The 15,390-nt window shown below is 42.0% G+C and overlaps 2 protein-coding genes across 3 annotated transcripts; one reads left to right on the top strand and one right to left on the bottom strand.

Moving 5' to 3' along the window:
• Positions 1 to 212: 212 nt before the first annotated feature.
• LOC100836983 (pre-mRNA-splicing factor CWC25 homolog) lies at positions 213 to 3,929 on the top strand. Its single transcript, XM_003574666.4, has 4 exons — positions 213 to 539; positions 936 to 1,080; positions 2,204 to 2,365; positions 2,508 to 3,929. The coding sequence occupies exons 1-4, from the start codon at positions 352 to 354 to the stop codon at positions 3,774 to 3,776; spliced, it is 1,764 nt and encodes a 587-aa protein (XP_003574714.1). The 5' UTR covers positions 213 to 351; the 3' UTR covers positions 3,777 to 3,929.
• Positions 3,930 to 4,381: 452 nt separating this feature from the next.
• LOC100836670 (peroxisome biogenesis protein 5) lies at positions 4,382 to 14,291 on the bottom strand. 2 transcript variants are annotated; one of them, XM_003574665.4, is made up of 15 exons: positions 14,028 to 14,290; positions 13,213 to 13,341; positions 12,989 to 13,142; positions 12,693 to 12,886; positions 12,265 to 12,513; positions 11,063 to 11,182; positions 8,833 to 9,003; positions 8,378 to 8,550; positions 7,862 to 8,108; positions 7,343 to 7,427; positions 6,888 to 6,997; positions 6,508 to 6,732; positions 5,465 to 5,530; positions 4,938 to 5,032; positions 4,382 to 4,837 (listed from the first exon to the last, which is right to left on the bottom strand). In XM_003574665.4, the coding sequence occupies exons 1-15, from the start codon at positions 14,142 to 14,144 to the stop codon at positions 4,759 to 4,761; spliced, it is 2,214 nt and encodes a 737-aa protein (XP_003574713.1). In that variant the 5' UTR covers positions 14,145 to 14,290; the 3' UTR covers positions 4,382 to 4,758. The 2 variants fall into 2 exon arrangements, with proteins under 2 accessions (XP_003574713.1, XP_014756666.1); XM_014901180.2 differs by lacking the exon at positions 8,833 to 9,003 and having other exon boundaries at positions 14,028 to 14,291.
• Positions 14,292 to 15,390: the final 1,099 nt, after the last annotated feature.

Genomic DNA, 15,390 nt, shown 5'->3' with positions numbered 1-15,390 from the left:
CAGTCTCAGGCCCATCATGTAGAGTCATGTGCTTCCGCCCAGACTCAGCCCAAATAAGCCAGACTGCACATCTTGTGGGCCTGTTGGGTCCAATACATCTCGATGGGCCTCCACAAACCAACTCTTTTTCCAACTGGAATACGCCTTCCTCAATTGGAAGCGGAGAAATTTGCTTAGCGTTTAATTAGTCGCTGGCGCTGAAGCGGCGGCTACCTCCTTCCTGATCTCTCTCTCGTTTCGAAGCAGACGCGGAGGGGGCGAAGCAGCGAAGAGGAGCGAGAGGCCGAGAGAAGGGGGAAGAGGCGCGCTCGCGGCAGCAGGGGGCGGAGGAAGAGGAGAGGGTTGCCCACCATGGGGATGAAATTTCTGAACAAGAAGGGGTGGCACACGGGGAGCCTCCGCAACGTGGAGAAGGTGTGGGTGGCCGAGCAGAAGGAGAAGGACGAGCAGCGCAAGATCGAGGAGTACAAGAAGCAGCTCAAGGAGGAGAGGGAGAAGGCCGAGTTCCGCGCCATCCAGGAGAAGGCCGGATTCAAGCCGTAAGCAACTCGTACCATCCATCTGTGTTCGTTTTTTTTTGCTAGGGTTTCGTGCGTGCGGCTCCGGTGTGGGGGAGTCGAGTTTCGGTAGAGATTTTCCGCCGGATCGATGAGTTCCCGGGCGGCTCCGGTGTAGGGTTTGGATTGGTGATTTTTGGGGCTGCTTCGATTTGCCTGTGATGATTCGTGTGTGATTTGGGCGAAAATTTGCGGGATTTTGAAGTCATGTTCGATTGTTTGTAAAATTTAGGTGATCCGATATATTTTGTTTCACGGGCTAAGCATTTGGTTGGATCTGTTCATTTTGATTTGTTCGCACGAACTGTCAGGAAATCCCCATATCCGCTTGTGGGAAATTGGGCTGCCGCTTGCTTATGTGATGTCAGTTTTTTGCAGGAGGCAAGAGAGATTGGAATTCCTCTACGAGTCAGGGTTGGGCGTCGGCAAGGGTAGCTCCGATGGATTCCAAGCACTGCAGCAACCTGGCCCAGCAGCAGCAGCAGCTTCCTCTTCTGCTCAAGCGAGTGCTGGTTCTTCCAAGGTACTGCAGTTGTTTCTTATCTCTGGTGATTCTAGTCCAGTGATCTTTGTGGATTTGCACCTTTTTTGGCCTAAACAAGTGTCAAAGAGAAAGAAAATAGCTATATTACTTCTGTAAATCTTGTGTTTGTTATTTACTTACAAAACATTATACAGTTCATTAGGATCATTCCAACTTAGTGAACCAGCCAGATCGCTAGTTGCCAGATCAGTAACAAGCATCGATAGCTCATCAAGTCACTGCAGGAAGCCACAAGTCTAGTTATGTTCTGAACTTGGCAAGTTTATGAGCAATTACATCACTGCCTCTTGGCAATACGACAGATCAACCCTTCAAAATCAAAGGAGAAAGAACTTTGGAACTCACCAATTAAGGCATAATTAGGACCCTCATCTAACTCCTTGGACAACAGAGCGTAACGCAGGTTGATGCCATCAGTGTCTATAACAAGTAACAACTCATCCAAGCATCTTGCATGTTGTTTAGCCTCCCAGCCCATGCCATGATCGCTGCACCTGTAAAATCTCCGAGAATTGCTCCCCCAGCCTCCCTGAGGTGATTGCTCCCGTATCGACCCATCAAAGTTCAGTTTGAGTTCATGGGCATGAGGCCGGAATTTGATTTCCGTCCCAGCTCTGCTCCACGCTGGTGGCTTGCCAAACACATCCAAAAGTTCTGCCTCACACTACAACAACAGCTTTTATATCTGCGTGTTCCTCATTTTCATTAACATTATTTCACAAAGACCACAAGTCCCACAAAAGCACTGGGCACAACAGTTGGTTTTAAGGTTCTTGTTTCCAAATCTGTTGCAGGATTTCTTTTGGTGATATACACTGCAAGAGCCCAACATTTGACATTTCAAATCGATATTCTTCTTTAGTAGTTGTATTGAATTACTCAAGGAAGCGGTTCACTTGTTTCATGTGCTTTAGTAGTTCTGTAGCCAAAATACTTCAGGGCCCTTAACAGTTGCACTAAATTATACCAGCTATATGTCTAGGCTATATAGAGATGGAAAACTTGAGTTGAGGATTTAGAAAGATACCTATTTAACACATCACTATTAATATTGAAGTGATTTTGTAGTTACAATGCTTATTTGTGTGTTTGGATGATTCAGGAAGCTTCACTGGGAGCTTTATTTGAGGAGAAGCCCCAGTCTGCAAATGACACATGGAGAAAACTTCACTCTGATCCTCTGCTGCTAATAAGGCAGCGTGAACAGGATGCCATTGCAAGGATTAAGAACAATCCAGTCAAGATGGCCGAGATAAAGAAATCAGTAAGTCATTTTTCTTTCTTTGATATGGAATCATGGCTTCTGTGTAGTTTAATTATAAACGCATCTACACATAGCAGCACACTGATGGTTTGTAGTCGATTTTCATCTGAACACACCCCTGACAAATCTGTCTATTGTGTAGGTGGAAGCAGAGAAAATGCAGAAGGAAGAAAAGAAAGAGAAGAGGAAGCACAAAAGGCATCGCCATCATAAATCAAAGAGTAAAAGGCGTCACACAACTGAAAATTCCGATTCAGATGAAAGTGATGACAAGGACGAAGGGAGAAAGAGAGTTCACTCTGCTGTAGAGCATAAGAGGGAAGTGAAAAGGTCAAGGCAGGTGAAGAAAGACAGCAGGGAAGATTCCTCAGATACAGATGACAATGAACCAAGGAAGAGAAGGCAGGAGAGGCCAGAAGATGATGCACCGAGGAGAAGAAGGCAAGACACTCCAGAAGATGATGCACCACGGAGAAGAAGGCAAGACACTCCAGAAGATGATGCACCGAGGAGAAGAAGGCAAGACACTCCAGAAGATGATGCACTGCGAAGACGACAAGGCACACCAGAAGATGATGCTCCGAGGAAACGACGGCAGGACACACCAGAAGATGATGCGCCGAGGAGAAGACAGCAAGACAGACCAGAAGATGACGCGCCAAGGAGAAGACAGCAGAACACACCAGAAGATGGCGAGCCCAGGAGACGAGAGCAGGAAATGGCACTGGATGATGAGCCAAGGAGAAGATATCAGGAGATAGCAGAAGATGATGAGCCAAGGAAAAGGCGGCAGGAGATATCCAAGCATGATGAGCGTTCACGACGCGATCGTTCTGATGCTGATGATAGGAGGAGACATTATTCAGCATCAGACCGCCACCGTACTTATCCAAAGCATGACAACTCAGACTCAAAGCAAAGAAGTATTGGAGATGTCCGGAAGAATATCAAATCCACTTCTGATCACCGCCCCTGCTCTGAAGGTGGTTCAGAAGAGCAACAAAGACAAGAAAGCCAGCATGGAAGAGAACTTGGTTCAGCAGACCGGCAAAGACAAGAAAGCCAACAGGGCAAGAGCAACGGCCCTACGCTCAACCGTCGTCGAGGAGGCGTGCACCATATGTCTGAAGAGGAGAGGGAAGCACGTCTGCGCCAAATGCAGGCTGATGCCGAGGTCCACGAAGAGCAGAGGTGGAAGAGACTCAAGAAGGCTGCAGATGACGACGCCAAAGAGGCGGCCACTGTAAATGCAAACCAGTTCAGAGGGAAGAACTTCTTAGAGGATGAAAAGAAGAGCATATTTGGTGCCGAGAAAGGTGGCAGTGCCACCATCGAGGAGAGCATCCGGCGCCGCGCATATTATTCCCAAGGTGGCCGTGATACGCATGAGCGCAATGCGTTCAGGCGGTGAAGTCCCTGGCACTGCAACTCAGGCAGTCAGTATCATGTTTTGTTTACACTATGTTTGTATGATGTATTTTACCTGAAGAAAGTTTAATATTTTATGTACAATACATGATCATCATTTTTTAATCAAGTAATTTATGCCAATATATTATCATCATTTTATTACTGTACAGGATAAATTGGCTATCTTTATTACTGTTGTGTGTGGAAGGCATTTCAGTCGTTTAGAGCCTGGCAGCCCAGTTGAGAGAGGCATGCAAGTGGGCCAAAGACAAATAGCTGGAGCCTGGGGGAAATGCACTGCAAATACTCAGAAGATGTGCTTAGCAAAATAGTTAGTTAGTCTAAAAAAAGCAAAATAGTTAGTTTTATTAATATATTTTTCATTAAGCAACGTGCCTATGACTTGCGCTTATACATATAAAACCGATTAATAGATAATAAAATCATCTAATTTGGTGAGTAAACCTTGTACACTGGTTTGCTCGGCACGCCCTATTATTAGGCAGAAAGCTATTTTGTACTCCCTCCGATCCTAAATTGTTGTCGAAATATTACACGTATCTAGACGTTTTTTAAGAATAGATACATCATTCATATTTGAGCAAATTTGAATCAAGAATTTAGGATGTACTTATTATTGCATTAGCAGTATAGAAATCTTGTTGTACAGTACACGAAAATTTTACATTTTATGAGACCCCTCTTTTATTCTTCTGTGCCTCCTGTATAGAGATTACAGAATTACATATGTTGTCTCCCGGTTGCAACATTTTTCCTCCATGGAATTTCACATCTAAAAAATGGGTGCTAATCTGACTTTCTATACACTCAACATCTTGGTAAAGCAATGACCAACAATTTGCACTAGTTTTTCCTTCCCATTCCAGAATATGCAGCCAAAAAGCCATCCCATGTTGCTAGCCCTCTGCTTCCCCTTCACGATAAGGATCTGATGAGCAAGCGCTAATATCTAATGCTGGGACTCAGAGAGGAAACTCTTTCTGCAGGACATCAAGGTTGCGGGAATCGCATGCGGCAGTCATATCACTTCGCGAAGCATTACTGATATGGAAAGAGAGAGAAAACATGTGTTAGTAAATTAAAACCATCATCTTTTGTCGTCAAGGTTCACACTTAGATAAAGCAAATGACCAAGACATACCCAAGAGAAATTCTCAAGTACTGCCAGGCATTGTCAGCTTTTGGGTTCATGGAAACCGCCCTCACATAGTATCGAATAGAATCTTCGTACAGACCCTGCATAAGCAGGCGCAGAAAACATCATCACAAGACAGGTTATATGTGGACAATTACAATCTGTTATTATAATGAAAATTTGTGGTCAGTTATCACGGATAAAAAATAAATTTCAGTGTTCAGCCATTCATAAGGTAGGTAGTCACTAGATGACATTCATTGCATGAAAAATACCCAGAGTTTTCATGATACTGAGGATAAAGCTAGATAGCAGAACACAACCATTTCAACACTAGAAGTCAAAACACAGACTCACTTATATAATGATGGCAAGCATGTCAGTCAGTTAGTGTACTAGTGGGGTAATGTTCAGAGTCGCTTATGTAATGATGGCAGACATCAATATATGGTTTCTTATTTCACATCAGAAGGTATTTATGAAAAATGAAATTGCATGTCCAATAAGATAGCGGGCTGCACGAAAAGAATTACCTGGTTGGCATAGCTAATTCCCATGTTAGCCCATGCACGGACATAGTTGGGCTTCAAGTCTAGAGCCTGAAATAAAACGCAACAAAATGGGATTAGTTCCATGCTTGCATTCCTCAAGTGCTAGGACATCTGAATGGGACAATCAACAATGATGATAATAAGCTAAAGGCCTCTCCAAGGGCACCCCCCAAACTCTCCCCATTTGTCCATTTGGGGTTCTTGGACAAATATACAAACCAATGGGAACCCCTCATTTCTTCCCCAAATTTGGGGAGAGAATAGGGAGTCCCGATTTGTTCAAAACTTGTCCACTTGGCCCACATGTCAAACACTCATGAGAAGGACAAATGGGGGTTCCCATTGGACAACTTGATATTTTTTCCACCCTCATTTGTCCAAACACCCTCCAAATGGACAAATGGGAAGGACAAATGGGGGCTCACCCTTGGAGATGCCCTAAAAGACCTGATATCCATGGTCTACAGCATTTTCTGTACTGTACGCTAAGATGGTTTTGATCAGACATATACTTCCAGAATAAAACAAGTTTATATATTGGAAAAAGAGTGTTACTCCGTAGTATGATTTGATGTCAAATCAATGGCAATTCATTGTATTGGAATAATTTGATGACATGTAATGGAATGCAGCACATTAGCATGTTATTTGAACTCTTCACGCAAACACAATCTTGCTGCCAATCAGGGAATTATACAGAAACTTAATCCACATCAAAGAGCGATGCCCCAAAGTTTTGTGACATGCAAGATGCAACCTTATATTATTAAATAGATTTTCAAACAAGTTTAACATGTAGAAACATCATAGGGGACATTATATTATTAAATAGATTTTCTGTCAGACAAGAATCAGTTTCCACCCAAGTAGCAACTACTAGAGCTCGACAAAAAGTGATCAAGTGACTATTCTAACCATCAACTGTTATAGCGACAATGTGCTGCACTTATTTGAACCAACATATAAATATACTTATGCACAAAACTTTCACCAAAGTTGCAAGTTGAAGGATGTTGCCGAGTTACCTGTTGATATGCCAGTACCGCATCAGCACTCTGGATGCTGTTTGCTTGGGTCGCACCAAGCTTGTTCCAGAGAGAATAGTCATGGGGCTTCAACTGTAGTGCCGTCTTAAATGAAGCTATAGCTTTATCATATTCTCTTGATAGGTTGTATAAGACACCCAGAACTATATGGACATCGGCATCCTCAGGTGACATCTTGGCAGCTTCATTAAACAATCTAATAACCTGTTGAGAGATAAGTTTTCAGAAAACATATTGCACATGACCACAGCTACAATAAAATTAAAACAGATGCATGATATATTTGGAAGCTGGAGATGCCAGGATTTAACAACGAGTAAGTTGAAATATATGTATTATGAAAATATATAGTCACTGACATCTGGACCATAAAATGAATCTGTTGGCTGTGGAGGGGCGAGACCCCCATATTTTGGATGATTCTGAAGCCACCTCGAAAGATATCTTAATGCCTCTCCCTGTTCCAATTCTGCAAGAATAAATAAATCCTCTCAGGGTAATAATACACCTAAATATCCATGCTCCAATAAAACTTCAGAATATTGAATAAAAAGATGTTGTGGGCATAACTATTATTGACACTCAGGGAGGAAGCTTGGACCATGGGAGAACTATTTTTAACTATAAAAGAAAACAAAAATTTCCCTGGAACAAGGACTAATTGAGTTTAGTTGTTTACAATTCCTGGCAAAAAAAAATAGCTTGCATAATGCAGAAACCTGTTTACTTCCAATGACAATTTAACTTCATTTCATTGAAGAGCACCTCAGCAGATTGAGCATGGCACTGAATTGCCCTCATAATAAGAACTCACCGTTTGTGTGACTGACACCAAGAGCGAGAAGGACTTCCAGATTTGTTGGATTAGCTTCCTGTGCACGCAACATTGCTGCTATGGCCTGAAAGCAAAGCAATAAATTAGAAATAGCAGTCTCCTTAAGCAAAGAAAAAGCATGGAGTTCAGCCCACTGATCTTAAGGTTCTAAAACTTACCATAAATAGTCATTTTTACTTTATGCACAAGTCTTGCAAGGTATACAAAACTAAACTAGAGCATAAGCATACTACATCAAAGGAGCTACATAACAACAACAAATTCAGCTACCCTGAATAAATTCAGGCTTTGGCCTCTCAGATTAGGTAAAACAATACTTCGTAAAAAATGATCTGATTAAAAATCAATGGTGAACAGAAGTGATGCACAATTGCACAGAAACATGCAACGCATCCATGTTGAAAAACCATAGCGAGAATAATCAGTACAACAGGAGTGCCAAAAATGTATGTTAATACTTGGCATGTGAACATAACAATGCTAGTGAGACACAATCACCTGCTGATCATCATCATTTTCAGCATGTGTTACTCCAAGTAACCTCCAACCTTCAGCGTTATCAGGATTTTTCAAAACTTCAGCCTCTAAAGCAAGAGCAGCTTCACTTAAGAGGCCCTTGCGAAAGAGCTCCTGTCCTTCCTGCATTGGATTAGGGTGACCAACATATGGGTTCATCTCGGAAAAAACATAAACCCCTCGAGAAGCACCAGAATTCTGTTTGGAAGCGGACAATTGGTTCTGAAACCTACAAGCAAAACATGATAAATAGTTGATGGTAAGATGTAAGTATACCAAAGGAGCTCCTGTAAAACAGCATAACACAAAAACGGTAGAAATAAATGAACCCAAACAGTTGTCCATATTGACCAAACCTAGTGTTTTTATAGAAATCTGACAAAGATAGGTCGGGCAACATTTCGAGAAAGAAGCAACAGAGGTCGACTAAACCTTAATAACATTAGCAAATTGGCATGACAAAGCAAAGACACAGAGGAACAAATGATTTGTACTCACTCATCTGCCCATGGATCAGCAGAGCTTTCACCAAAAGCTCCTCCACTGAACTCCTCTGCCCATTCATCATCCACATGCAATTTGGAGAACTCATCAGCCCACTTCTCATTGAGACCACCCTGATTACGTTCACTAGAAAACTCACTAACCCACTTGTCTGCCCCTTGTGAAAGCTGGAGAAGAAATATTAGTGAGAAAATAATCAGCACACGGAAGATATGCGTGGAAGATGAGGCATCAGTGTTGCCACCACCAAGTATGCTACAGCACAGATAGGTTTATGCTAAATGGCAATATCATCATATATGTTCCATTTTTTTCTACATTGCCCGGATCTAAATCCCCATTAAGCATGACATAAATTGATTTACATACATCCAGCTCTCTGGTGAAAACTAGATCCTTGTTTTGCATGACACACAAATATTTATGTATATCCAGCTCTCTGGTATTACCTCTTCATGCACAAACTGATCTGCCCAAGAGTTTGCATTAGCATTGTACTGTGTTTGAAATTCATCAGCCCAGCCACTGGATTGGGATGCTGAACCTTGTTTTACTTGATTATCTTCTATAATAAGTTCACCACGGCTCATCTTTGACACAAACTGGAAGAATTTAGAATTCTTACAAAAAGGGAAAAGGAAGTACCATCAGGTGCTGAAGTCAGATGATACAAACTGGAAGAATTTAAAATTCTTACAAAAAGGGACAAGGAAGTATCATAAGGTTGCAAGCAAAAGGTTGGTTGAGTTGAAGTCTAGAAACAATCATATCACTGGTAAAAGATACAGAGATAAGAAAGAGTTCCCATGATTCAATATAAACAAATTTGTGTTTTTGGAACATGAAATATTGTGTATTTAATATCTAGCAAAACATAGATAATAAGTTTTGGCTGGCCTGCCAAACCACCTCCTGGTCAGTTGCCCCTTCTCCCGCTCGTTGTGGCATAAGGTACTTTCTTGGATCCAATCCACTTGTGTCCCGCCGACCGCGGATGTCCTCTTCGCAGATTGGTGGCAGGCGACCGTCAGCTCCACCCTTCCACAGCTCAGGAAGGGCACTGCTTCTCTCATCATGCTCACAGCTTGGTGGATCTGGAAGCATCGCAACGTGGCCATCTTCGACATTGCGACTTTCAATATCGCCCTACTCACCGAGCTGATCAAGACAGGCGCTAAGCTTTGGGCTAGTGCTGGGGCAGTTGGGCTCGGAGCTTTGCTCCCGACGGACTATTAGCAGCTGGTCATGTAGCGTTGTAATATTGGGGTGTTGCCCCATTGGGCAAGCCTTTCTCTCTTAATCAATGCATCGAGACGCAAAGTTTTTTGCGTTTTCTCAAAAAAACATAGATAGTAAGTAAATATAATTTAATATCATTCTATTTCTAATTTCTATAAAGAAAGTCATCATTTTTGGCATTAATAGTAATTCCAAACAACAAATGTGCATATATGACACGATATATTGAAAGTAATGGTGTTGTACGGCAGTACAAGGAAACAAAACAGCAGTTATGAGCAACATGCAATGGAACCCTTATCACTTTTGAAACTAGATCCTGTTTAGGAGGTCTGATCTGATTTTTTGAGGAACTCATTCAGGTAATTAAGGCATGCTAGGCTCATTCTAGAAACATTTTGGTTTAGCCCAAACCATATTTACTGAATTTGATGGAACTGGCTTCGAACAGCGATCCTGACCGAACCAGATGGGGTTCAAGATCGCTGCGATCGGTTCAGTTTCGGTCTCCAATCTGCGAATCCAGGAGAACCAACAAACCAAATCGAAGTCAACGGTTGACATCAAAAACGAAATTACTGGCGGTTACCCTGGTTCTGCCGAAAAGAGTGATGTGAAGAAGTGACAGCAGCCAGCGCGTCGCAGTCGTGGATGCTCAATGGCAGCTTCCTTTCCTCCTTTTATGGTTTTCCAGGAGAAGCACAACAGCAGCCTGCATCGTGGTGCATCTCAGCCACAGATGTCCAGAGGACACCATCCAGTCCTGATACGTAGTTCGCTGTGGCTAAGGATACGCAGCAGCAGCAGCAAGGAGAGAGGGAGGGAGGAAGAGGGGGAGAGAGTGCTCGGGAGTTGGGATTTTTCCTGTGAAGAACTGAAGAAGACGAGGAGACTTGTTTTTTAGGATGAAGACGGGTCCTGTGGCTGGCAATGTCAATGCACTTTACTAAATGGGGTGACATTTAATCTCCAAACATATTTGGGAACCGACAGCTTATTAATGTTAGTCCAGCTCAACTAGTACAAGACTTACTAGGATATTCTACGGTTGTTTGCTATACTACATACACATATTATACCTACTATCGTCTCTTGGATCGGAAACTGTGGATTCGCAAACCGAATCTCTGATTCACGAATCGTAGATGTATACCCCCTTAAAGAACCCAATATGTACGGGATAGCGAATTGCGAACCGCGAAACCAATAGCAAATCAGGTAAATATAGCCTAAACATGCCGATATGCAATTACATCAATTGCATAGATAATATGAGCAGGATGTTTCCTCATAAAATAAATAAATGTACAATGGTAAATAAAGGGAGACTTCTGGCTTCAATAAATTAGCACGAGTTACGGTCAAGCATTTTTTCACTAAGGTAAACAGAATGTGCAAACAAAATACAGCTACATGAACAAGTCAGGTTGTCATATATACCTGAAACTTTGGGTCATTATTACTTGATAATGTTTGTGCAAGCATACGGGATTGCTGCATAGCTGCAAGATTTGCCATATTTGCTCCTCCCATCTGACCCATGCCCATCTGAGATTGATGCTGAGACAACAAAAAAGCACATAACATAACTTAAACCACATATCCAAGAACTGAACATATTAATTAACGATATTGAAATAGGATAATTATGCAGATTGTCATAGGAAAAATTGCATGGCTTTGTCTTATTCCCTTTTAGGTAAGCCAAAAAAGTCAACATTCAACACAGATGTGTTAAAAGAAATTGCACTTTCTGTTGCTTCATGTTCTAGAATACGCACATAAAGCAAAAAGTATAATACTATATTTACACAAGATTATCTTAAAATTTATTTTAAATACAACACATAGATATCTCGAAAGTGGCGGTCCATTCACCAACACTGAGATTAACTTGGAAGTTGTGAAGAAATTGCCACCGCTATCATCCATTGATGTATATTTATTTGCACAAGTTAGGGACTATGATAACACAAGCGTTTAAAACCTATGAATAAAAATCTTCCGTAGCAATGAACAAGCATTCCATATATTTATTAGTGGGTACAGTCAAGGAAAGATCAGATAATAACTGGGTGATGGTCATATACCAAAGCCATACATTTTCATACAAACTTGGACCCAGTATGAGTGTTTCATTATTATTTTCTTGAATTGTGTTACCTGTGGATTTCACAAACGCAAAAATTCACAATTTTGAACCAACAGGAATCAGAATTAATCCAACTTGCACAGAGTTCTCCATTGTTCACATAAAAATCTTGATTAGGAATGGAAAATACTCAAAGAACACTGCAGATTTAGGGATATGGTGCAGATACAAATAAACTTAAGAACTGTATTTGGATACGTGGATACATTATTTATTGAGCCAGATTCAACTGAATATAAGGACTTTGATTAGGATATGGAAATTTAAGAAGAAAAAAATCTGTGGAAACATAATCCTACCTGATTTAAAATAGCTAATTATTCAAAGAAAACTGTATCGATGCAACATAGGTGACAGGGTACAAAGTCAGCCAATATCTTCGGTATAGTTAAACTTGCTTGTAGGATGCAATGATTAACTAGACCAATATAAAGGCATGCTTCATGAGTGATGCTTGTAAAAATATCAAACAGGTGTTGAAGGCTCTGACCTGCTCAAACTCAGAGGCCCAACCATTGGGACCATGGTGCTGCTCAAAAGAGTGTGCCCAATCATCAGGGTTATTATTTTGCTTGCCAAACTCAGTAATCCATTGATCTGCAGCATTGTGCATTGGAGCAGATCTCAAAGCATTTTGGGATTGATTCCAGTACTCCTCCATCTCTGGATACGGTCCTTGAAGGGGGTTTCTCATTCGATGATTATTGTCAATATCAAGAGAATGCAGCAACGTATTGACCTGATATGGGAGAAAAGAATGTCACATCATTTATGAACAAAACATAAGCAGCACAGGGGGACGAGAACCAAGTTAAAAAGTAAGGTACTGTGCTGATCTAATGGAAAAGGGGACAGAAATAAGTGTTCAGACCAACTTGGTCCAAGGTGATTTTCAAAGGTAATAAGTTACAAGTTAACCTGTGCTTGTATATATTCTTCGGGCTGATCAGCCAAAATATGGCGTGCCATTATGCAGCTACGATCACGTATACATTGTTTGTCACCTTCGGACAAACCAAGAGCTGGTATTGGAACAGGTTGAAATGGCACACCAGCTCGGCCACTTGAAAGAAAAGAATGCAGGACACCAGATAAAACCCTTTGAGGTGGACCTGAAACATATGTTGGAGTCATTGCGATGTGCTGTATTTGGGTATCACGGAGTGAATAGAAAACCATCCAGTACACAGAAAAGCTAAGATATAGAAATCTACCATCCAAGGCTGGTCCAGAGGTAGTGCCTGCATTGCTGTAAATTTGATCAAATTCTGCAAAGTTTGGTGCTGGCCCTCCAACTACAGGATGGCCTGGAGGCCGAAAAGATTCGACCCAATCATTCGCAGAACCACCATGAATGAATTCGGTACCCTGCAGGTGTTCAATTACAGTTAGGAATGCCCAAAAGGCAAACACAAACAGAGTTGAGAATCACCATTACCCATCCAGGTGGTCGTTGATCTTGCCTGAACTCGTTCTCTGAACCCGGGATGGTAGACAAGGGAGCAGATGTACTATAATCAGAAGTAGTTGGAACATTAACTGAAGCTCCAGGAAGTTCCTTTATTGACTGCACGAAGAAAAGGTTATCGACAATGTTCTCTTGGTTTGAAGCTACTATTTGTTACTATATTTCAACGTTAACCATCCCGCTTTTCCAATTCCATCCGCACATATTCTTAATAAGGAAACATTGGAACTGGTGAGAGACAAAAACAGTTTCTTCACAATTGATTAGTAGCACAAAACTAATTAGGTCAATAAGAAATCCTCCGTGAACATAATTCGCCAAGCACTTAATTGGTGAAATGAGCATGCTAGTGACTGTTACATGTATCCAGAACTTCAGGAACATGGTTTGAAAGTATGTTAAAGGGAAACAACTATATATATAACCTTCGATCCATGCGTCACAGTCTAGACCAACGCCCCGCACAATTAGAGGCAGGCGACAGCACAACACATGGATCAACGATATTTGGCCAATAATTGGGAACATCTAGACTCGGAATTTCTCTCAGCATAGATCCACTTGCCCCTCACGAATTCAGTGAACTCGCGATTCCACTAAATTGGCACAGTTATCGCAGTTGTCGTACAAAGCAGCATACCGGCAGGAAAAACCTAGTCCACCACACAGAAGACCGACCTAAACGACGCCGATTGATCCAAGTCCAACGGTCAGCACAGCAGCAGCGACTGTTACCCTAAAGCTAGAGAGACTAACCCAAGCCGAGCTAGGGGTTAGGGCTTCACCTGCGCTTTGCTGGACTGGCCGAGGAGGGCGTTGGCGAGGGCGCCGAAGGGGTTGGACGAAGACGCGCCATCCGGGGCGCAGTTGTTCTGGCCAGTGATTAGGTGGCGCGTCGCCATCTCACGCCGACACCTGACGGCGGCGGTGCTCTGGCCGCCGGCGACGAGAGGCGTTCGGCCCGATGCGATGGGAGGAGTCGTGTCGTGATGGCTTCGCGGGTGTGGGGAGCAGCAAAGCTGTGAGACCCGATAAGGGCAGGCGACGCGTCGTGACGTGAGAGATCTTTTTTATTGTGTGCATATGGGTGGTTGCAACTTTTTTTCCTTTGAAATAAAGAAAAAGAAATTCCAGTTTCATGTTAGTTGGAATTTTTTGTTTTCTTTCGATCGCTTCCGTGTATGAAAGAACCTGGAGTGCCCACGATTCTTTTCCGTTCTTTCCAGTAGTAAGCTCCATGGAAATTTTCAGACATCTTAATCCAACGAAAAAAAGCATATTTCTTAATGTATAATTAAAGGGAAATTTGAATGAGGCATCAAAGAAATTAGATGCGATAACTGTGTGTTTTGAGTGTTAAAATTAATGGCGAGAGGTGCTAATGGAGCGTCCGAGAGCATCAAAAGGAGTCCATTTTATGGCCGATGAAATGTTTGGAAATAATAAACAAATGCACATTTTTTTCCGAAAGCCAACATAACATGATGTAAAAGGTAAACGATTCATGGCATAATCGGTAACCAGAGGGGCCGCATGGCTGAGACTTTGGTCGGCGATTACTGCAATGTTAAAACTAGAGGATTTATGACACTATGTACAAAAGTAAAGACGATGTTTAGCGCACCTGTCTAGACATCATCATGGATACAGAAAGAAATTTTAAGGAGAAAAGCCGCTGCTTTTGCCTTATTTATAGAAAGTTTGGAGGTAGGCCTAATAAATGGAGGCGAGCGAGTATCTTATGGATATCATTTTTTGGCAACGGATATTTTGTGAGCTATTAATTTTTTTTCAACGGATATATTTCTTACCAACAACTACATTTTTCAACGGCTATATCTCTCGGTAGCCACTTCTACGTGTTTCAACGGCTATGTTTCTTAGTAGCCACTTTTACATGTTTCAAAAGGCTTGAACTAGTGGGGGAATAGAGAAGTTGAAGAGGGAGAGCCGCGGCTATGGTACATAGAGAAGGTGGAACGAGAATGACATGGTTAGGTCGTTTATTTTTGTGTGTTGGTTGAGATGTAGTGTCCGGAAGACCGGAACGCGACAAGAGGCAAGGTGGAGGTCTCTGATTGAATTTTCTAATCGGGAGTCCATCATTCACATCGGAGATTTCTCATTTCCTTTTATAGAAAAATAGAA

The sequence above is a fragment of the Brachypodium distachyon genome, chromosome 3 (genome assembly GCF_000005505.3).
Source record: "Brachypodium distachyon strain Bd21 chromosome 3, Brachypodium_distachyon_v3.0, whole genome shotgun sequence".
Classification (NCBI taxonomy): domain Eukaryota; kingdom Viridiplantae; phylum Streptophyta; class Magnoliopsida; order Poales; family Poaceae; genus Brachypodium; species Brachypodium distachyon.
This window is presented reverse-complemented; position numbering and strand designations above follow the sequence as displayed.

Coding starts and splice junctions, on each gene's coding strand:
- LOC100836983 (XM_003574666.4), top strand. CDS start 352: ATGGGGATGAAATTTCTGAACAAGAAGGGGTGGCACACGGGGAGCCTC. Junction 1,081..2,203: donor CGAGTGCTGGTTCTTCCAAG/GTACTGCAGTTG, acceptor TGGATGATTCAG/GAAGCTTCACTGGGAGCTTT. Junction 2,366..2,507: donor TGGCCGAGATAAAGAAATCA/GTAAGTCATTTT, acceptor TCTATTGTGTAG/GTGGAAGCAGAGAAAATGCA.
- LOC100836670 (XM_003574665.4), bottom strand. CDS start 14,144: ATGGCGACGCGCCACCTAATCACTGGCCAGAACAACTGCGCCCCGGAT. Junction 8,109..8,377: donor GCTGATCCATGGGCAGATGA/GTGAGTACAAAT, acceptor TTTTGCTTGTAG/GTTTCAGAACCAATTGTCCG. Junction 6,733..6,887: donor ATTCATTTTATGGTCCAGAT/GTCAGTGACTAT, acceptor ATCTCTCAACAG/GTTATTAGATTGTTTAATGA.